At 36.5% G+C, this 23,369-nt stretch overlaps 2 protein-coding genes across 3 annotated transcripts in view; both read left to right on the forward strand.

Annotated features, from left to right (window-relative positions):
* On the forward strand, nt 1-10,709 carry LOC135691660 (E3 ubiquitin-protein ligase CHIP). 2 transcript variants are annotated; one of them, XM_065209595.2, is made up of 9 exons: nt 1-857; nt 1,869-2,067; nt 3,009-3,085; nt 3,401-3,489; nt 4,079-4,145; nt 4,896-4,952; nt 6,303-6,385; nt 6,880-6,913; nt 9,618-10,709. In XM_065209595.2, exons 1-9 carry the CDS (start codon nt 693-695, stop codon nt 9,741-9,743), a joined length of 897 nt encoding a protein of 298 aa, XP_065065667.1. In that variant the 5' UTR covers nt 1-692; the 3' UTR covers nt 9,744-10,709. The 2 variants fall into 2 exon arrangements, with proteins under 2 accessions (XP_065065667.1, XP_065065668.1); XM_065209596.2 differs by having other exon boundaries at nt 740-1,126.
* A 1,763-nt stretch (nt 10,710-12,472) lies between these two features.
* Nucleotides 12,473-23,369, forward strand: part of LOC135691658 (developmentally-regulated GTP-binding protein 2) — a 33,319-nt gene continuing 22,422 nt past the window's right edge. Inside the window, exons 1-3 of the mRNA XM_065209592.2 lie at nt 12,473-12,634; nt 22,420-22,508; nt 22,858-22,929. Coding sequence (XP_065065664.1) covers nt 12,571-12,634; nt 22,420-22,508; nt 22,858-22,929 — 225 coding nt within the window. The 5' untranslated portion in view covers nt 12,473-12,570. The remainder of the gene's footprint in view (nt 12,635-22,419; nt 22,509-22,857; nt 22,930-23,369) is intronic.

Below are 23,369 nucleotides of genomic sequence, written 5' to 3' on the forward strand. Positions count from 1 at the left end.
CCCTCCTCTCGGTGGCGTCTGTGGGGGATTCTACAGCGCGCATAGCAACCATTTAGTTATGTTCTATTCTTAGATATATTGCTTTTTAAAGACAACAGGATTTTCTCTATTAATTATATATTGCTTTATTCACTTGAGGACTCGAAGTAGCTTAATTTGTTTTGTTATGATATTATATTTACGTACTTGTCTCCTGTTAATGTGTATGTGAACAAGGTAAAGGAAACTGATATTCGTGATGCATTTAAAACCTACGTAAGACCTTTGTATCCGTATAAGCAAATATAGGTTCCCTGATTTGACATGTTGATTAGCTGAGTAATGTAAATTGAGTTCATAAAAGTATAGTAGGGCAGTGTTAGTGTAAAATGTGTTGAGGAAAGACATGTAGAAAAATTGAGAAATGATGAGACAAGGCGTACGTTTGAGTTTTCTTTGAAGAAATTTCTTGGTTCGTGGAGAAGTATATATGTTTCGAGCCAGCGTAATTGAGATAGATTGCGATCTATAACAGCGTCCTCCTAACCCTTTTTGACCCAAGATAGCGCCCTGTATAAAACTAAACCAAAGAGATTATTTGCCATTGGGAGTGGCGTCCACCTCTCGTTATGCCACTGAGTTAGAACTATTTTCATATACTATAGATATTCCTTGATAGGAATGAGGTTAAACTTGATATGAATGAATGAGGTATGAAACGTAGAAATAGGGCATTCACAGAGAGCAGATCGCATCTACGGCTGATAGAGTTGTTGTGGTTGCTCGTTTCATCACTTCCAAACTTCACAACTGAAGCAAGAACACGAGTGTTTTGGGTTTCAAAACAGCTATTGCCTCACACAAGGAAATATAAGAAGGTCAGAAATATTTTGCACATTTCGCACTTTATCAAGAAATCTCTCAAAGCTGTTTTTACAGTCCTCAAGAAAAACCAAAAGAGAAAGTAAGTGAGGACACATAGGCCTAGGCCCTTTCTCGTCTGCCTATTTTTGTGGCTCGGTCTCATCAACAAGCAAGAGAGTGCTGTGATATTAAAATGAGTGGAGTCGAGTTGAAAGAGCAAGGCAACCGCCTGTTTGCTGCACGACAATATGAAGATGCAGCTGCCTGCTACTCCAAAGCAATCGTAAGGCCAAATTTTATTTCTCAAACATTTTATGGTTTTCACATACCATTAATAATCAGCCATAGTGGGCCGGAGCTGTACGGCTCGTGTCAAATATGTACGGCCTTATGCCATGACTAGATATCTCGTATTAAGGGTGGAAATCTTTTTGCGGTTTGAAATGATAGAAAAATCTGAGCACGTACGATTTTATGAACTACAAATGTAGTCCATGGGTAAACCAGTCATGAAAAGCATTACAGTTTTCAACAAGTTATTTTGTGCATGTGGGTAAGAGTGCTGACATGGTGTGCAATGTGTGCACACTATGTCAGCAAATAAAGCAACTTTGTGCCTACAAGTAATGTTTTCAAAAATACAAAATGTCGCGCTAAAGAGCCAATTTTATTTTGTGTTCTGCCAAAATATTAACTGCAGTTAATATATGCCATTAAATAATATTTGGAACCATTGATTATTGATTATTGATTGATGGAACCTAGGCCTGGCCGTTTGGGGCAAGCAATAGCTCAAGCTCCCCTCCATGCTATCTTCTCAAGCTGAGGCAAGCTGTGAATTGCTCTCCTTAATAAAACTTGAAGGAAAAATTCCCCTAAAATTTCCATTCATTTTCCCTTTTCATATTCAGAGAACCCTGAAATACTTACAAAAGTTGATTGGTTTATTTTTGTAACAGCGAGTTCTTATTTAAATCTTTAAAAAGAGTTTTATTCAAATTGCAAAATTATTGTTCTATTTCTAGTCACAAAACCCATCCGCTGCCATATATTATACCAACCGTGCACTGTGCTTTTTAAAGCTGCAAAGCTGGACAAAGGTTGTCACAGACTGTCAGAAAGCAATTGAATTAGATCCAAAGTCGGTTAAAGGCTATTACTTTTTAGGACAGGCACATTTGGAGCAAAAGAATTACGATGATTCAATCACAAATTTCAAGCGAGGTAACTTTTAAATGGCTCTAATTAGTATGTTATCTATAATGCCTCTTTTCTCATGGAAATTTCTTGAATTTCACTGTTAAGCAGAATGGTGCTGGGCCTGAAGAAAAATTGAAGTATGATTCATATTTACATACATCTTGGATGCTGTCAGAAGTATCTAGTAAATGTCTGTCTAAAGGCAAAAACAAAATATGGCTATGCAACTCTGAGAAAGTTTCCAAATCTAATTCAAGAAGATATAATATATCAGTAATAATATATCTAATTCTAGAAGAAATCATGATCAGGGGAATGTTTTGCCAATGACTGAGATGGATTGTTGCCAATCAGCCAAAATTTGACTTCAGTGGAATTTGATGGTGTAAACTCTTGGGCTTGGGTAAACTCTTGAGATTCTGTTTAAATAACATTTGAAAATTTTTCAATTCTAAACGTTTTCTTACTTTGGTCAAAGGCTTATTATGTAGTGAAATGACATGTGTAAATGCAGTTCTTCTCTCACAACAAATTGTGGAGATTCAAATGTTATCCCGTCCAGGCATTTGAAAACGTCCAAGTGCTGTAAATGGCTAAGCATTTAAGTGCATGATAATAATAATAGTAACTTGCTTTAAAATGCTCAGCCTTGGTCAGCCAGTCTTGAGGCCCAAGAACCTGTGAGTCCGCCCCTGCAAAAGGAACACATTTTTGCTTCTAGTGGAAACCATTCCAAGATAGATTTACTTGGTTTTCGTTATTTTGTGGTTAATTGCATTTTCATGCTGGTAAATATTTCTTGAGTCATCTTCTCATCAGGAAAGCATCTGGCAAATTTTGGTCTGAGAGTAAATTAAAATTAGACGTAACTAACTGATACCAAAAGAATCAATGAAAAACAATTTCCATTTTATGCCTTGAGAAGTCTCAATTTTTCTTTGAAACTAGCATTTTTTATCCTTTAGCTCATGATCTGGCCAGAGACCAGAAACTAAACTTCGGAGATGACATCGCCAGTGAGATAAGAATTGCGAAAAAACAGGTAGAAACATAATTGGAACCTTTATCTCTAGTGATAACTTTTTTGTTTCTTTTAACTTTCGGAGCTTTAAAGTGGATCTGCTTTTAAAACTATAGCAGTTATAGGAACTTAGGGTGGAAAAACAGATTATTAGGAATGACCAAGATGTTCAAGCAATTAAGTTTGGCTTTATCTATTGATGAAACTAACAGTCTTTTGTCCTTCCCATCTTTATAGACCTTTTTCTGTTCATAAGGAACAAAAGCTTATGTCGAAGAATATCCTTCCCACAATGTTTTTGAGGATTTGCGATTGTTCTATGGCTCTTGGTTTTAGCGTTGGAGTACTTTTGAAGAGAAACGAATAACACAAGAAATCGAACTACAAACTTATGTTAACCGATTGATACAAGAAGATAGGGAAAGGTTTGTTAGTAGAAAGTTTTACGCCATAGAATAGGAAATATTTTTGCCAACTCTTCAAAAACTACTTTTTATCTAGTATTGTTGTGTATGAAAAGTTGGGCGTGAGCCTAATCCTTAGTTAGCTTGTACGCTAAAAATTAAACTTCGGTGTTCTTTTTTGCCCTGTTTTTTTGGCAAGAATATCTTGTTCCACCATCGTGTATTTTTTTAGTTTGATAACCTTTTTGAAGCTATCCTTGTTTTGATTTTTCCCTCGGAGACAGCGAAACTTGAAATTTTAAGGAAAACATAAAATGTAAAATGCAGGCTTTTTGCCAAAGTCGTAAAACTGTCATTTCGTATCAGAGACGGCGAGTAAGACATTTTCCCCTTTTTGTGCTGAGAACCGGCTTATTGTTTCAATTCCAAATCAACGGAATAAATATTTGATTATCCCTGGAAAGTATCTTCATTTCTGTTGTTTTTTTAATTAGCATATGTCCCCAGGATATATTTTCGTGTGCCCCTAATCGACCGTTAAATTTAAGACATACATAGAGTTCTTTTGAGTTCGCAAGCGTTTCAAGTTGCACTTCATTTTCAATCCTAGGCAAATTTCAGAGCTCTCAAGCGATTCCAAGTCCGAAGAAGAAGTAGAAAAAATAACAAGCATTGCGGTAAGTAAATTGCGAATCCATCTCGTCAATAATAAAAATTTTGTTTATAACAAGAAAGGAGGAAAGTTTCAGTTTCAGTTTCAGTTAGATAAGAGAAAACTTGTACTTTGTGACCCTGTGGCTTCAAACTGCATGGTCTGTGCCTCGACCCTCTAATTAATCTTCGCTGGAAACGAGGCAGTCGCCTTGTTGAGGATGGACTCGAGCAGGTTCAGTAAAGAAAAACTTTTCACTTCTGAAATTCCACGTTTAATGTTAGCTAGAAAAAATGTACGGAATTTTATATGCATAAATCTTATACCGAGTCGTTTGTAGGTTGTCCAACCTCTCATCAAGGTATTCTCCGCAGAATGTTTAGTCGTCCATATAATATGTTTTTTCTTTGTGAATTACCATTCAAGTGCATCTTGTGTTTTCGACTTCTGGGAAATTTAGTTTTTAGGAAGGTGAATCTCCGGATGTTTCGTCTTTGTGTTTGTTCATGGTAGCTTTCAAAAGTGGCATCGGATGAGCGGGATTCTCATCTAGCATGCTTTTTTGACTCTGTGATATCCACCACCTTGATCCTATAAAACTTTGTATAAAAATAATTTCGTATTATATCTATCAGATATGAAGATTATCGTAGTTGTTATGCCCTTGAGTACCATTTTTGTCCAAACAGTCCTTGTTTTTTATAATAAGCTGTCAAGAAAGACTAGACTTGTGTAATATTTTGTCGAGTTTACACTTTACTTGTTTGATCTATAGGATGAGAGATTATGCCAGTTGAACGAACTTTTTGCACAAGTCGACGACAGACGAAAGGTAATAAATAATCTAAGACGGTATTGGCGATCTGCAAACTTTTTGCCATATTTGATGTTATTTAAGATGTTAGCGGAACTAAATATTCTTATTTTGTCTAAACGCCTGCCAAAGTTACTTGGAACACCCAGCAATTTGCGTTGTATTTTTCTAATTTTCATTTCTTTCCTAAATACTACAACATCAACCCCCCTCCACCCCTACAACAATGTTGATAATCTAGAATAATGTCATACAAGTAACAAGAAAAAACGTACTTCATAAAACCTTTCTTTTATAGTAGAACAACATTGTTGCAAGGGGGAGGTAGATGGCTGAGTTTACTTTTGAAAAATGACGCTAGTGTTCCAAGAATTTTGGCAGGGGATGGCAGGCGTTTAGTTTCATCGCAGTTGAAAACTCTTTGATGAACTGGGCTAGGGATCAAATGAATTAGGCCCGTGTATCATAGACTCTCCAGCTGCAAAATTTGACTGCAGTTGTTTCCTTCATTGCTTATTTTGTCTAGAGCATGCTTGATTCTGAAATTGAATTTAGATCAGTAAAAAAAGTCTGTCGTTACTCGTTCTCTTCATCCCCCCAAAAAACATTTTTACAGCAATCATGACAGAAAGGGTCTGGTTCTCTTGCAAAGCTGCGTTTTGATTTTAGCTGATTTGATTTGGTTAAATTCTGACATGATTTGATGGGCTCAGACATAACATCAAAGATATATAGCATAGATAGTTCGTGTTTAGTAAACAGTGACACTGTTAATACCCAACATTATCTGGTCTTTGTTATGACTGTGCTGTATAAAGACTTGTCTTGTTATTTCGAAATATCAACAATAAAATGCTGTTTTTTGACAGGCGCATTACCAATACACAATTTTATTTCCCCATTCAACAAATCTTGAAAAACATAGATGCGTAGAAAACTACAACTTGTGTTCTTTTTGAAAATGGCAACGAAATGCCAGAATCATAGAATACTGAGGTACTCTTTGTCCGACACTCTTCAATTTTTGCACTTCACAACTTTTCCAATGTCACTTATGATTAATTTTCACGCCTTCTGCTATCATTTTCATGTTCTCTTTTTATCCTGGTCTCAGATAATATGAAAGTCATATTTTAAGTCGTAGAAGAAACCTCCGACTGAATATTTTGGTAGCAGTTTCATAAATTACGTCTTAACACATTAGTTCCTACAACCACAAGCAATATAAAAGATTTGCTCTAACCAGTTTCAATTTTCTTTCACTTATCCAAGCGCGATTATACAGTAGCAAAAACTGCAACAGTGTATCATCGTAGCAATGTAGCTTTCAAACGATATATATTTAAAATGATTTTATTTTACCTACAGAAACGGGATGTACCAGAATACCTTTGTGGTAAAATCAGTTTTGAAATAATGAGAGATCCTGTCATAACCCCAAGCGGAATAACGTATCTTTTTCATTATATTGATTAAACTCGCAATTTGGCGAGTATTGAATGTCTGTAGAAGCTACAATCTCCACCAGATTTTCTTGGAATGCCCGGTTGCTTTATTGTTGTTTTGAATAAATGTACTGTTTTCGGTAAAAAAGACCGGCAACACACCCCTTCTCCCCCAAAGTAATTTTGGTTGTAGAATTAGAATTAAATACCATGGTTATCTGAAATTAATCAATTATACCCAGCAAAAATCGTAACATTGTGTAAAAAACATTGCGTTGGGGAGGGGGAAGCGGTATGCAGTAAAGAATGTTCAAAAACTTAGTGCAGTGTGCCAAAATTTTTGTCAGACATACCAGGTTGCCTCAAATGAATATCTTCATAGATTTTCTTCAGCCTTCTCTTTGATAAGGAAATTGCTTGTTCTCAATAAACTACCCCTATAACCTTCAGCTTTGTCAGTTAGAAGTCTGTTTTGTTTGATTTTTCTTAATGTTGCAAAGATACGACAGAAAGAACGTTGAAGAACATCTACAGGTAGGTAGCAAACAACATTGCTTATTTTTGTCCTTGCAAAGGTATGACCGTTCAACTCAGTTATAAAGCACTTTTGGTAAAAACCCAGCCTGATTGTGCTGTACCAGTAATTTACGAAGGGTGATATCCCCAGAGAGTTGCTGCACAATACGCCCCTCCACACAGTAAGCAATGTAACATCCCTTTGGACAATTGCCAGCACGTCAGGTGTCAGGCTTTTTTCCACGAGCAACAACAAAATATTTTTGCTCTCGATTTTATTTTCAAGCTATTGCAACCTTGACCTGCCATCTGATAATAGACATGTTGTAGTACAGTAGTTCTTAGTAGTATTATTCATGCGCATAGTCTCCATCTATGCGTATTATTTATATCTATTTGCCATGGCTCCGGAGTAGTCATTATCTTTTGCTCCTCTGCTTATCTTCCTTGCTATGTTGTAAAGTAGCTTGGAACTACTATACAGGAAGGTACATTTAGAGAGCCAAAACATTTAAGGAACTTCTACTACAAATTTCCCTACTGCACTTCAATTTTGAATGGTTGAATTGAATAACTGTAAAAAATCGATAATTAAGAAGCTGGTTCTATTCGTGATATATTCTTTCTTGCCTTCTTTGGGCTTTTTGTCTTGTTTACTAGCCATAGTTTAAAACAAAATCTAGAACTTTAATGTTTAATGTAATGTTCAAGGTCCAAAATGTGCAGTTGAAATTAAAGAAGTTTTAAGGAGGTCCAAAAATAAGAAACTTAAGAAACTAGGTCCAAAGCCTGGTACCTTATTAACAAGCATGTGTTCCTTTCTTGGATCGTCTTTCAAAAATTTTTAAAGGAGAACTGACACGCAAAAATAAGTTTGGCTAAAACGGTAGCTTGTGACAAGCAAATTCCGGGATCGAAAAAAATTTTTAAATCACAGTTACCGTTTTTGAAATACAGGCGTTTTAAGTTGAGAAACGACAATTATTCCGACAACTTGAGACTCGAGGCGAAAATCGTCACGAGTGGGCGATCATCTTTGACGTCACAAGTGACATGTTCTCAGCACGTATTGTGTTTCTCTATAGAAACCTTTAAGAAAATGCTGCGGACAAATGTTTATTTTGTGCATTTGAAAGGAGCTAATTTTGCATTTTTGACACATAATTGACTTTTTCAATGGTTTGGGACTCTGAATCCGAGTTTTATTACACTGATTTCGAAACAAATGGAGAGTTTCAGCCGTCTGAGTTTCTGCTACCAACCAGCGCTGCCGCTTGGGCAGACAGTCGTCCCATGGCTCAACAGTGACGATGTTATGAACAAAGTACAGACGGGAATTACAAACTGATATGGAATTTCTATTAAAAAATGCTATTGCTACAATCTAAATGAGATCAGTTATCCAAAAACTAGAATTTCATTTCAGATTGAGGCGTCTTTGTCCAGACTGCTTTGTCTGTAAGGCCTAATTCGCTGAAATGCCTATGATGCCCTAAACGGAACTGCAAGTTATTCATTGTTAATGTAACATTCCATGATTGTTTTTCAATGTTTCAAACGCGTTTATTGTATAGTGATATTAAATAGTAAAGGAGGGTTAAAAGTCGACTTGTGCGGATTATATGCCATTTTCACCGGGCGTGAAGGGTTTCGGGAACTGATAAGTTACCTGGCAGTCGAAAAATCTGGATTTACGGAATAGGCTCTTAGCTCTTAGTCAAAGAACTTTATTTCTTAGTCGAAGAAAATGCTGTTTAGCTGTCATAGGAATATCAACTGGCGCATTATCTTCTTTTGCAAGCAATTTTGACTTGGGTGGGGGATGGTCTTTTTGCAAGACTAGGTTATTCCCTAGTATCTCAACCTCTGTTACAATAATCAAGTTCAGTGAAATTATTATTTAGTCACACTCGCAGCTTCCAAAAACCAAGGTTTTCTCTTGAATTCATATTTCTGCACCCAAAGCAGGTTGCAGGATCGCTTTTACCGCTGTCTCCACTAGATTTCGTTTGTCTTTTGGCTATTGCTTCAACCCCCCTCCCCCCGTCCCCCCATCTTGCGATTTTATTTGTAATTATAAAAATAAAAACTTTGAAAAAACGGCATCAGTTTTCAAACAAAGTCGACTCCTTTTTTTCACAAGCTTAGAGGCTCTTTCAATGTTTCAAAGCATGCTGGTTCGAAGATATCATGGCATAAAAAAAATTTCATGTGGATATTAGCGTCCTAGCAGACATGTAGCTAGGATTTTTTAGTTTCTTTATACTTATAAATGAAATGCCTGACAATTTTTTGTCTTTTCAACGCGGACTATTTTCAATAAAACACGAAACTTCATTTGTACCTTCACCGTTGCGGTGAAAGCCTTTACAACGGCATTGTTAACATGTCACTTGTGACGTCAACCGAGAATTTTAACAACTCCTGGCGATAATCCTGTTTCCGCTTCGGGAAATTCCCGAGTCCTGGCTGTGACGTATTTGACGGATAAAAGTGCAAATATCAGAAAAAGGACGAATCTAAGAAGAAAACTTTTTCCAGATTTGAAGTCAGCAACAAATTTTGCATCGAATAAGCCAAAGTTATTTTTGCGTGTCAGTTCTCCTTTAATCAAATACGAAAAAATTAAGTTTTAAACGCTGATAGTTACCTTTTTTCTGCAGTCTGAATTATGAAACAGTTTATAACTTATTGTTTACGAAAAATTCGTTATTTTTTGCAGAGGGTCGGCCACTTTGATCCAATAACAAGAGCTGAACTGACATCAGATCGTCTGATACCTAATCTCGCCATGAAAGAAGTGATAGACTGTTTTCTCGAAGAAAATGGCTGGGCCATTGATTATTGATGCGGTTGTCTAAATATCTATGGTTGTGCATTCAGTTTATGTGCTGTTTTGAGTATAACGTGCTTTGGGCTTGACTGTGCTATCACCAACTGTTTGCCTCCGAGAAAAGTGCCCAAGATGCGTTGTGCCATACGCACGGGACATGCAAAACATCCGGAAGCTTTACCAATAGGTTGGAAATGCTGGGTTTATCGAATAGCATTAAGAAAATATTGAGTACCTACCAATCCAATGAATACCAACCCATGATCACCCAAAAGTCCAAGAAGTCTTCCTTGAAAATGGCTTTGAAAAAGCAAACAGCCTGAAACACACTGCAGCTATAAAACGCCAGAACATCGAAAAATCAAAGCTAGGAAATATATATACCGCACAGAACTATGATATTTTGAAAAAGCTTGCTATTTTCAAAGCCATATTTAAATTCTTCACCTGCAAAAAATTGTATTGGTCTTCCTCAATATATTTTCGAAAGGTTTTGTCATTCCAAGTTTATAATTATGAATTTTTCAGTATTCTATTTCCAACTTTTTGCAAAAGAAAATTACCAAGATTTTCACATAGCAATAATGGCTGCTTGGCGAAGAAAATGCCTGCTAAATGAATGCTTCCTTTATAGTTTGCCAGTCAATTAACCTTCTCCATTTTACTTTTGTACTTTACACAATCCTTTCTATGCATTATAATGCAGTGTAATAGCGAAATTCTTTTCGTGAAAATGTTGGTCCCATTTCAAAATATACCTACATGGCAGCAAGTCTTTACTAAGCGCTTTACACTGCCATCAGGCGATGAATTCTTATTTTCAATGTTGTCATTACGATATTGTTTTTCAAATCTATTTAGAAAAATGAAATATTGTTTATATTTTTGTTTTCAGAATTATTGCCTATATTTTTAGTATCTGAGCTAAATGGAAACTCTGAATAGTTGAATTAGAGTTAAAAGTGAGTCAGACACTGGTGAGTGTGGACTTTGTCTTCCCCTGAGCAGTGTTTTGTCCTGAAGGTCTTCAGGACATCATTTCTGTCTTTTTTTGCTTGCTTAATGGCACCATTTACCATATGGCTCCTTGAATTTAGCCATAGATGAATTTAACAAACAACATTTCCTCTCCTACCATCAACATCCTCGTGTTCGTTGTCCTCTTCCAATTTATCACTTAGAGAGTTTTATGACCTAACTTTGTGGGCCCATGTTTTAACAAGCCAAAACCGTTTGGAAAGGTGATATATATAATGGTTTAGCACAGATCTACGAACCTAGTAGGTTACTTTTTATCGGGAAGCCATCGAAACTGCTGCATTAGATTCCGGATCTTTTTGGTAAATTCTCAGCACACATCGACAGGGACCTCGCTTTTATTTGAAACGTTAGCGTGGGTGAGCATTACCAATTACATTCTTATTGCATAACATATAACATTCTTATTGACATGTACCGATTACATCACAGAAGCAGAGACAACTGCATACGGGCAAAGTACATATTTTAAAGCAGGCAACACTGTCTGTAACACTGACAATACATGACTAACATATATATTAAGATTAAGAACTCATTAAATGGAAAGCTCGATTACTGTGTTTTTCTAGCTTTTTTTGAAAAATGAATCAAAATCGATGATATTGATCGTAATATTCTCTTCAAAAATCAAAAATTTTGTTTTCATTTAATTGACTGTACGATTAAGATTACATTCAACTTCCAATTTCAACTTTCATGGTAATTAACCCAATTTTACAGTGAGAAGTACTGAAATGAATTAGAAAAATAACCGAAAATTTTTTTATGGCCTATTTGCAATTTTGGTATAATCTTTTCAGAAAAAAAGAGAGAAATACGTTCGCTTTATATTTGCTTCAGAAATGGATATAGACGAGGACGCTGTGATACCGCTATGCAGGTCACTCCTGGCCTTAGGCCCTTTGTTAGCGAAAGTGGTCAGTTGATATTTTCAGTGAAGTAATTTGAGGTATGTTTTGCATAGACGAAAGAAGCATGTCAAAAGAGGGGCATATGTAGGCAAAAAGGGGATCTCCGTTCCCCATAGGCGTAGATGGGGGAGGGGGTCAGAGGGGGTGAGAAAGCCCATTGTAAAGCTGAACTGGTATTTTGTCAAAGAAATTCTGATTTTGCTGGAAATCTTTTCTCTATCTTATATCTAAGTGTTATAAACAATTTTGAAAAGGAGTATTTAAAGCTTATTATAACAATTTCTTCTGGTTTCCGGAATCAGATTGGCAGTCTCTCTCTATATTTGCTTCAAAAATGGATTTAGATGAAGACGCTGTGAGAAGACGTCCAGAAAAATCATCAAGAAGTATCAGGGCTGGCGAAATGTGTTTGAAAGTGGAGGGGCCACTGAGTATGATTTATGAAACTCCACCATGAATATGTTTTATGAGTTTATCTTCCGTTTTAATTCAGTTTTATTGTAGCTATGTTGTGATAATATCAATGAAAGCATAAAAATACTTTTTAGAATTTTTTCGGGAAGTTTCTATGCATTTTCTATCTACGCCACTGCGTTGCCATATACTTGATGATGGGCTATGCTCGAAACGTCATTATTTATTTAATCAATTTTTTACAATTTACCTACATTTATCGTTATTACTGCGTTACCATGTCTGAAAAGTCTTATCATCTCACTAATACTATTTTTTTCAAAACCCATTCTTGTGACGTAAAATCCAAAATCAGACTTCTTGTTTCCCTGTGCTGATCTCGATTTCGAATTCAAGTATCCGCCATTTTGGTGATCATACTTCTTTAGTTGGAGATCAAGAGGCCCTGTTTACTACCCCCCAAAAGTTCCTTCACCATGGGGATTCTTGAGAAAATTGCGGAAATAGAGAGAGAGATTTCAAAGACCCAAAAGAATAAAGGTACTTTCACCGATTTATCTGTATAAAGAGAATATATAGTTATGCTTGTAGTGAGTGACTCTACTTAGGCCTGTTCACATCAATTTTTCTTTCTCATTCATTCCATCACATTCTCACATCGCAGCACAGGCATCCTCTACGTCACTCTCATATCACGCATTCGCTAATCCCTATTGTTTGTCAATCTTTGCCACGCTATTCAATTTACCCATCACCTTTACTCGCCCTTCCTATCCTTTGTTTTTCTCACATCATTCGTGTTAATTGTAGATATTCATTTCTGTATATAAGTATGTTAATTTGTAAGTAAGTTCATAGTTCAGAGTTCAGTTAAAATCGAGCAACACACTGTCTCTCTCTCTCTCTCTCTCTCTCTCTCTCTCTCTCTCTCTCTCTCTCTCTCTCTGGCTCCGTGTTCTCTGCACGTAAAATAGGACTTGTTAGGTTGGAAATGACACGGTAGTCGATGGATGGAATTATTAGTGAACGAATCGCACGCAACAATTCACAATTCTCGTTTTACTAAACACTACTAAGGATAGACACTACTTCTAACTGTAGTACTTCACAGTGTGGAATAAATTAAGCGTACGGCAGAGATATCCGGCGTGGACTGACGTTTTCCCATTGTTTTTCTCTTGTTTATTGGCATATATCCGGCGTGAGATTTAAATGGATTCCACCCTGGCTTGGTATATATCCTCGTTTTAAAAATATGCTTTATGCATCTTGAGAACTTGATTGCCGTCCGGAAAATTCTAAGGATAACTGGATTCCCCCCTTGTATCGGGCACTTATTTTTAACTCCCTTTTGAATTCAGCATTGTAATTTTTTGCTGAATTAAAAATCTTGCCAAGGTTTTGGAAGGCAAAGTCCTACACTAAATCTTCATGTTTCTTTAAATTTTGTTTTTGTCCAATCCATCCTCTGCCACCAAAAACCAAATAATTATGCATTCTGGGATTTTTTCTCGCAAGTTGTCCTGACAAACTATTTTAGAAATTATGTCTTGCTAAAGAGAGTGATGAACAGATTTCAAAATAAACAATGTTTTGTATAATCTGTCTGAAATTTTCAAAACTGTTCTCTGAAGCAAGCACAGGCCACAAAATATCAAGCAGGTTTATCATATTTTTAAAATCTTCTGACTTCCAACTAGCCATCTTGGCCTACTAGTATTTACTGCTTTTAAAATTAACTTACGCCCAAAAAAAATTTCAAATAACTGCTCAGTTTCACAGCAAGTGTGACTGCAGATTAAACTCCCAAAACTCTCAAATGCAAACTGGCCATGAAGCATTACAATGATGCTGCTAAATATCGAGATATTGGCTGATGGTTGGTGACAATCTAGCTAGGATTGGAGCCATGAAACTTTTAATTGAAGAAATCAAAACAGATCAGGAGGGAGGTATAGAAGTTAGCAGGAGCATTTATTGACTGAAGTAGCAAATTGGTTGCCTAGGTTCATGGAATGCTATCCTGCTAATATGCCATACAGTGAACAATGTTGCCTATTGATTTTTCTCACCGATGCTACAAATGTGTGACTGATTATGTTGCGAATGATACAGATATTATGAGAGGTGTAAGTAATGGGAATATGCAAAGATTCTCGAAATGAAGAGTCAAAAATCAGCTTCTCGCTTTCCCCAGCGTGCATCGAAGTTTGGATAATGACATGTTCCCTCTCACAGGACGCCACATAAAAACAATTATGAGCTTTTTCAGCTCAACATACATTTGCGACAAAAATTTTCTCTCTGAAATCTTGCACTACTACTTCATGCTTTTTTGGTACTATTTCTTCATGCCATTTTAAAAAGGTTTAATATCTTGTCAGGATTGTAGATTAAAATAAAAAAATTTGAAATAATCCTAGGACCAATTAACATTGGAATCCCAATATTATGAAACCCTGATATAACTACTTTTCTGGTATGACTGAAGAAATGTTTGGCCCCTTGGATTCTGCCTAACTCTGTACAAATTCTCTCGGTATAACAAATCCGTATATAATGAACTCTCATTATAGCAAATCTTATTGTAGGTCCCTCATCATAATTTTCCTCAATATGACAAACCTTTTTGAAAATTTTCACCGCTATTTTGGTCTACCTATTCCTGGTGTATATTTATCACTATTTCTCGTGGTAATCATAATTCTCAGCGACAAGACATACATTGGCAAACATGCATTTTTATGATGCTGAAATTTTGGAGAGAAGAGATTTGTGCAAAAGTTTACAATTTAGAAGAGATTTATGTGCAAAAGTTTACAATTTAGAAGAGATTTGTGCAAAAGTTTACAATTTAGAAGAGATTTGTGCAAAAGTTTGCAATTTAGAAGAGATTTGTGCAAAAGTTTACAATTTAGAAGAGATTTGTGCAAAAGTTTACAATTTAGAAGAGATTTGTGCAAAAGTTTGCAATTAAGAAGAGATTTGTGCAAAAGTTTACAATTTAGAAGAGATTTGTGCAAAAGTTAACAATTTAGAAGAGATTTGTGCAAAACTTTTTCAAGGCCTTATTGCATTTCAGTGAACAAACCCAAACACAGAATACATAACAGACATTTTTGTCTCTAAATTTTAAGAGGAACATTAAGTGTTGTGAACAATGTAGCAGATTTGCCAGTTATGCGATAACAAGTAGCAGATTTGCCGATTTTGCTACCCCCCTACAGCCCCCACTTTAGACTTTGCTATGCTTTAAATCTAGATTTTGAAGACATATGATTTAATGGAAAATGTGCCATCATTATTTTTAATGCATTATCTGTATGGATTATCGACATGTGGCCAGTCAGATATATAAAATAGTGTCATTCTTGATGACCTTGGACCTTTGGAGCAAAGACCTACACAAAAAACGGCCGTTACAATCAAATGAACGCCAAGCCCTCAATGAATCTACTAAGAATTAATTATTGAAGCTGAGGAAAGCTGCTCAAGTGACTTGCCAAACATTTTTCTGTAGTTCCAATGACGTTTTTTGCTGTTATAATAAATTTTTAATTTATACTTGTGTATAAACTTATTCAAGTCTTCAGAAAAGACACGTTTTTTTGTAAAAATGTTAATAGTTATGCTTAGAATTCAGCGAATTAAATTTCATCAAGACTATTGCTGGCATCATTGTCGTGTTGTCAATTTCTGCGTAGATCTATCATGATTACCATAATATTTTGCAAACAAAATGTCACACGCCACCACACACACGCCTGGAAGTTTTCACACACCATCTCAAGCAAATTGCTTATTCAGTACCCAATTGTTGGCCTCAAGGCCAATGGATAAAACTGTACAAAAGAGACAGACCACAGGGGCAGAGTACCATGCTACAAACTATGTGACATTGAAAGATCTTGAAATGACACGAGGAAGACAATCTGGCATCGATGTCAAATATCAGAAGAAAGTAACTGAAGAGACACAGCTTTAGGAGAGACACATTCTTGAAGATTCAAGCGAAAGACGTTTTCTGGCACTGACAATTTTCTTGGCACAACAGAAATTGCTTTCAAGGGTTCAAGTTCCCGACTGGGGAGCCCAACAGTGACAATTTTCTCGGTTCCGATAATCAGACATTGAAGGATCACGAGAACAAGGTAATGCAGCATCAGCAGAGAGGAGAGGGATTGCGAGCGTATTTTCTTTCGTGGCAAACACAGAATGAATTCATTGCCATGTGCGCAAAACAGATTCGCGAAGCAATTCGCTTTGAACTACAGCAAGCGTCCATTTTGGCTTAGTTGTGGATTGAATGCCTGATTTATCTTACACAGAACCACAGATCTTTGTTCTGAGATGTGCGTGTCTAATAGCCAGCGGCTGGGAAACTTTGGAACGATATCTAGCACTCCATGATTTCAAGAAGAAGAAAGATGTGGGCATAGCAAAAACCATTTGCGATGTTTTAGAAGAGAAGCAAATATACATCCAGCGATGTTGAGGCCAAGGCTATGACAATGGCTCAAATATGCCGTATTGTTACATAGGGGCACAGACCGTTATTCTTCAAAGGAATCTTCAAGCCTTGTCCGCTCCTTGCAGTGCCCACAGCTTGAATTTTCGCGGTGTCCATGCCGTCGGAGCATCGTCGGAGTTAAAGCTATTTTCTCCAAGTCTTGCTCGTTAGAAAATGAAAAAAAATCACCTGGCATTACGCGACATAGTTTTATCGCAAACAAGAGTGGGTTCAAGATTTGATGCAATAAAGCCACTGACGAAAAATCATGGCAGATATTGAAAGTTCTTGAGATACTGAAGACAGATCTCGATCTAGCAGCCGAAACATTCAGCGGTGTTGAAAGCTTGACGAAATTTATGACGTCATTTGAATTCGTATTGCTTACAACATTTTGGCTGAAAATGGTGCATCGATGATGTGAACAAACTTTTGCAATATGCTGAAATCTCTTTTTCTGATGAAGTCAACCACCTTGCAGGAAATCAAAATAGTTTGCGATTCCTGGGATAGCATTTTGAATGAATCGAAGAGTGTTGCTTCAAGCCTTGGTCTGATGATTCATTTCAAGAAGAAACGTTCTTGCACTCGAAAACAATTGCTAAATGATACGTGCGGCAGTAGTGAATGCATCCTAGACCAGGAAATTGCCTTACTGACTGGGGCGTACTTTGCAGCACAATGCACTCTTTTGTTGCTATTGAGTGTCAGATTGCCAGCATTATGAGTTGTTGGAAATTTTTCGAATTTATTGTAAACCCTCCAAGCAATCCGAGTGACGTCAAAGAGCAAGTAAAGCGCTTAGTTTATCAATACTCAGATAAATTAAACATAACGACTTGGAGGAGGAATTACTGCAGTGAAGAAATATTATGACCCTTATAAAATGCAAGTTGTTTGAAAAATAGTATAACTAATACCAATGTTGATATTATTGTAAAGTTCAGTTATGTTAATTTTCTGTATTTCGAATTTCACTCATTGCAACCATAACTTAAACGACCATAAATGCATGCTTATTGCAAAAAAATCCAACGAAATCAATTCATGTGTCTGCCAGATAAACTTAAAACTGAACATAAAGTACTATATTCACTTTTAACTAGCAATGTCTGTAACGGTTAGCTTTATATGTGATATGTTTCGTAATATCTCAGTTGCATGTTATAGTCACATGTGCTGTTGAGTCCTGTTGTGTCAGTTAACGTCTTTCCAGTGGCAATGTGTTTGTCTGTCAACATGTATTGTGACGTTCGTATTTTTCTCTTAATTACCTTCCGTCAATGTTCACTTTAGAGTTAGTCTTGCTGTTGAACGAATAAAGACTACATCAGAATAGAGTCTCTCTCGTGTTCTACTTATTCGGGGCTTAGGCCCATTGGCCTAGCCCCATCGTATCTTCACCATCCTAAGAAGAACCCGACAAACATAAAACGTTACATTTGGTGACAGAAAGGGATGGTGGTGAAGAGAGGGATGGACGTCGGAAGCAGAGTAATAAGTTGTTTCACTCGCGGTGGTGAAGAGAGAGGTCTGTCTTTTGCTTCAAACTAACGATTTTTTCAATTTGGCTAATTATTAATTACCGTTGAACTCAAGACCACTGTTGCTGACATCACTTATCGGAGAAAAGAATACGCAACAATGACATTCAAGAGAAATCAGACGACGCCATTATTATTGTAAAATAGGAAGTGGGTGCTGGCCATGGAGGGTTGCAGCAGGAGGACGGAGGATCCTCCCGTTTTGACATTTATTTTCAAAGATGCTGTTTTGAAGCTGGGAACACCAAGCGATGTTGTAGGCACTACCTTTGCTTGCCGGTTTATGCCTCCGGGCCTTAATGACTCTTTGGACCTTTTTATTTTTAGTCGTTTGTTTCTAGGGATGTTCATTTTAACGTATTTACTTTTTGTAGAGAGGGGATGATGTAACGGTTAGCTTTATATGTGATATGTTTCGTAATATCTCAGTTGCATGTTATAGTCACATGTGCTGTTGAGTCCTGTTGTGTCAGTTAACGTCTTTCCAGTGGCAATGTGTTTGTCTGTCAACATGTATTGTGACGTTCGTATTTTTCTCTTAATTACCTTCCGTCAATGTTCACTTTAGAGTTAGTCTTGCTGTTGAACGAATAAAGACTACATCAGAATAGAGTCTCTCTCGTGTTCTACTTATTCGGGGCTTAGGCCCATTGGCCTAGCCCCATCGTATCTTCACCATCCTAAGAAGAACCCGACAAACATAAAACGTTACATGTCTTCACTTGATTACACAGCTAGATAGTCCTCTTTGTAGCTTAAAACAATAGGTGACAGTGTGAACCGTCATTACCCAGCGCATTTTTGCATCCAGTTACCTGTCGTATTTCACTAATAATTAAACCACCACAGTCATTCGTAGCTCGCAGACAACCATTAATTAGGCTTTTTAAGGATGGTTGATGTGCTGCATATGATTTGGTTGTTATTTAGTTAGAGGCAAAAAATCACTAGGTCCTTTATTTGCTCATCCTGGAAACTCGTTTGTTAGCAATTGCACGAAGTTGATGTCTGAAGGCCTTGCGAGGAAAAGGGGACTGATTCTGAAGAAGAGATTCGTGGGAGTATGTTTTTTGTTTCTCAATTTGATATATGACATTACATCCAAGTTATGAACTGGTCTGATATATTTGTAAACGCTGACAGAACAGAACAAAAGCAGAATTTAAGAAAGTAGAACAAAGGCAAGGCAAGATTTCAGCACAAAACTTTAGGGAAAGCAGGACACTCATTTTCTCATTTGCACATACATTAAAGTAGCTGGATCCTGAATAAATCAGCATCAGATGTTGGAAAGTTAGTAATTAAGTTATATGGCTTGCTAATCTTTGTATAAATCCTCAGTAATGTATATGACAATCATTCATATAATAGTTGATATAGTCGTAGGTACAAGGGACGAAGAACAAAAATGACATTTTTGGGAATTTTGCCCCATTTTAACTGTAGGGGTGTTACAATTTTAAGCGATTCAAAGCCTCTGTCACACCGTTCGTTTTTATCAGTTTGCTCGTTCTACTTAGTTGTGAGCTACTACCTGTCCATCCACAAACTTCTCGAAATAACATTTCAACCTTTAAAAGACCTATTGCTCAGCAACCATATTTGATTTATCGATGGTGCCTATCTTCATTAAGTTATGAATCACATGAAAGCTATGAAAGCTTGTTCTTCTCTTCTGCATAATGTGTTTCTTTTCTTTAATTTCTTTTTATTCCTGTCATGTTATGCTTTGTGGCCCTTTTCTTTTCCCTAATTTAGAAAGACAATCATCTCCATTCTTTCTGTAATATTTCGTGGAGGTTCCAGGTTTTTTGAAGCCTCTGCTACCAGGTTTTTTGCTTCTTTTAAGATTTCCCAGTTTCTCTGTATTCAATTGCTCCCCTCAGACGTCCCAGACGGATAAAAAAACTGTGGATTGAAAAAGGCCAATTCACAAACTGGGTACATATTTCCTAGAGTAGAGTTTTCGATCTAAGTTCTAACGTTTTATACTCTTAAGAGTGTCAGACGGAAAGCTTTAGAACTATGTTTAGAAATTTTTGCAATTTTCAAAGCCATTTTATAATTCTTTGCCACAAAAATACTGTTGGAACCTTGAAAGGGAAATGTTTCAGATTTGTGAAGTGCCAAGAATAAAAATGTGAAAATTTGTTGTCTCCCTAGAGTCAGATGGAAAGCTGAAGCAACTAGTATTCCTTGTGGCTGTAGTTTGATGTGAATGGGTTATGAGGAACGTGTTACAGGAATTATCTTATCATTAATGATAAAGAATATATATGATACAAAATTGTGATTGGTTATTGACCGTCTGTATAATTACCCGTTATCGTGTAGTGCACCTGCTATCGTGCTATCTTCATCAGGTTGGGAGGAGTTAAGTTGCGGAGAAGGCTTTTGATAATGAGAAAGAGAGACACGAGCTCTTTGTGTTTGTTTGATATCTAGCGTTGCCACCTTCAGAGCTGCTTCTGAAGGAAAGAAGTATGACTGAGTTAAAATTTGATCCTTTGAAATCACGAATGCTGGTTGTAATGTAATTCAGTGGCAAAATAACCCGTTCAATTTTTGAGAAGTGGCACGATTGCGCAACATAATGCAATTGTTTTTACACAACTTAACGGACAGTATGACACCAAACAGGGACGTAGCTAGTGGGGGTGTTGGGGTGTGTCACCCCAAATATTTTCAAAATTTTTGAAAGTCAGGCAAACACTCAGGAATAAAAAGTTCTGTCATTGAACTTTTTTTTTATTTCTTAATTGACAACTTAAGAGCACATATGAGTAAGTTAATTATAGAAAATTAAACCAAAAGTATAAATTTCATAATGCAATACCATTTTAACCGTCATATTAGGTTAACCCTCAGAACAATAGTTGGATATATGATTCGAACTCGAACAGAATCCTAAATGTAAATTTTTGTTGAATTGTGTTTTCACCAAATTTTCCCAGAAGTTCCAGTTTATGCCACCGCGTCGTCAAAACAAAATATGAATTCGTAGACACGAAAAAGAAAATACCGTTAAAGAGTGAGATGTCTCGAATGCAGGAAAGAAATGAATTGTGACTTTTTCACCGAAAAAGAAAGTATCATGTGAAGTTTTCCATGACCAATCGCAGAAGCAGTTGGCCTTTTTTGCCAAAAAGCAAATATCTGAAGGGAAGGACGGGTCTTGCTTGACAGAACCTGCTGCATTTTTTTCTTCTGACGCGATTGAAATTGAGACTGAAAGCCAGGATAAGACGTTTGAAATCGAGACTGAAACCCAGGACAAGACGTTTGAAATTGAGACTGAAACCCAGGACAAGACGTTTGAAGTTGTGACAAAGCATTCGATGATTCTGAGAATAAACCAACGCATGATCTGATCATGATCAACTTGGGGTGGGTGATAGTAACAGCGATAAAGCAGAAATAATCGCGGAAAGCAATTGTTTTTTTTTAATTCTCCCCAAGAACCAGAATTCAGTGACAGCGCAGATTGCAGTGTAGAAAGCGCCAAGGCGATTTCTCAAGATGCTGCATGGATCAACTCAGCTGACAGTTGCCTTAGGTTATGTGGAAAAAGAGGGTTGTCCTAAAGAGCGTCTAATTGCAACTAGACAAGTAAGAAATAAAACAGATGCTGGAATAGTAAAAGAAATCTTAGACACGGGTGCTTAGGCAGTCTCTCTGAATCCACGTATTACTTCATTAAAATTTATGGAAAACGGGAGATATTGGGTAAAAATTTTCCGGCTGCAAATAGGTTGAGATAAGAATATGCCCAAATAATTGCAAATGGCCAAAAAGACTTTAGTAAAAGACAATATTACTTGGCCAATTAGTGCACTTTGGGTTGTATTTTCTGTCATGTGTGATGCTCGTTTGAACATTAATATTTAGTTCTATCCTTTACGTCGTTGCGACTTTCCAACCGAGCTTTACATCAGTAAAAAATCAAACTCTTCTGTCTGGTAGAAAGTCAAAAGTTTTAAAATGGGAAGAAATGCTAGAAGTAATATAGACACTGCGAGGCTCCGTAATTTTGTGATTGTTAAGCTCTTATGAAAGATTAAAAAACCAAGACATTTCTAAATACATGCAGGGAAGATGCCGGAACAAACTTTTTTGTACTTTCTGGACTTTCCTGAATTGCCTATTTACGTGAGACAAATGCATTTTACGAAGCATCGTCCATGATTATATGTTAAAGTCTACAATATACTTTGAGAATATCTTAAATTGGTTGTTTGGCTTATATGAAGTATTTAAACTCTTTCTTGCAGCAACTGAATATCACCTGGGTCTCCTCAAAGCCAAACTTGCTAAATACAGGTCCCAGCTTTTGGAACCAGCTAAATCTGCAGGCGCCAAGGTGGGTCCGATTTTTCTTATCATATTTTTGTAGAGACCATCTTTTGGCGTTTTTTTTAATTTTCTTTAGAAAGTAGCAGAAATTTTTTCACTAACCCTATTAATGCAGAAAAAAGTTTATAAATTATAGACGTTTAGACATTTATATTTTCTTTTCAAGCAGTGTATTGGTGGTGTAAAAATTAATAATGGTTTTAAAAAGTATTTTTTTAGTTGTTCAAAATATTAAAATGGCTTTGAAAAAAGCAAACATTTAAGAACATACTAAAGTTTGCAAAGCGGTTAGACACTATCAAGTGATCTTTATATCTCTAGAACTTAGTTATTTCTTATAAATATTTATTTAATAGGGTGAAGGATTTGATGTTATGAAATCTGGAGATGCTAGAGTTGCTTTGATTGGATTTCCATCCGTTGGCAAGGTAATGTATCAACCTTTCCTCACTACATTTCCATTCTCAAGTGTTTTTGTGCCTACCAAAAGTCCTTCAAAGGTGTCGCAAGAGGCCCTGATTAAGATGTGAAGGATATAGTAAAATCTTCAAAAAAGCTTGCGGAACAGTATTCGCTGCCCTGTAACTTTGCAATGTTGAATTACATTAATGTATTGAGAATGTCAATGCAATAATGCTATTTTGCATGAAGACGGTAGGCTACCAGATGTTTTTGGTACTTAATATCAATATCACGCTAAAATGTATTCATACACAGCAGCGATTTTCCCAAGCTTTGTCGGTCCAAGCCTTCATAAACTTTATAGTTTATTCTGCTGGTAAGTAATTTTCTTCTCATTGTTACTGTGTGATGCATAGTAGTTGTGCATAGCTAATGCAGCACTAAGCGTTATTCAATCCTCTGACTG

The sequence above is a fragment of the Rhopilema esculentum genome, chromosome 13 (genome assembly GCF_057945365.1).
Source record: "Rhopilema esculentum isolate cy_ngs chromosome 13, ASM5794536v1, whole genome shotgun sequence".
NCBI classification, from domain to species: domain Eukaryota; kingdom Metazoa; phylum Cnidaria; class Scyphozoa; order Rhizostomeae; family Rhizostomatidae; genus Rhopilema; species Rhopilema esculentum.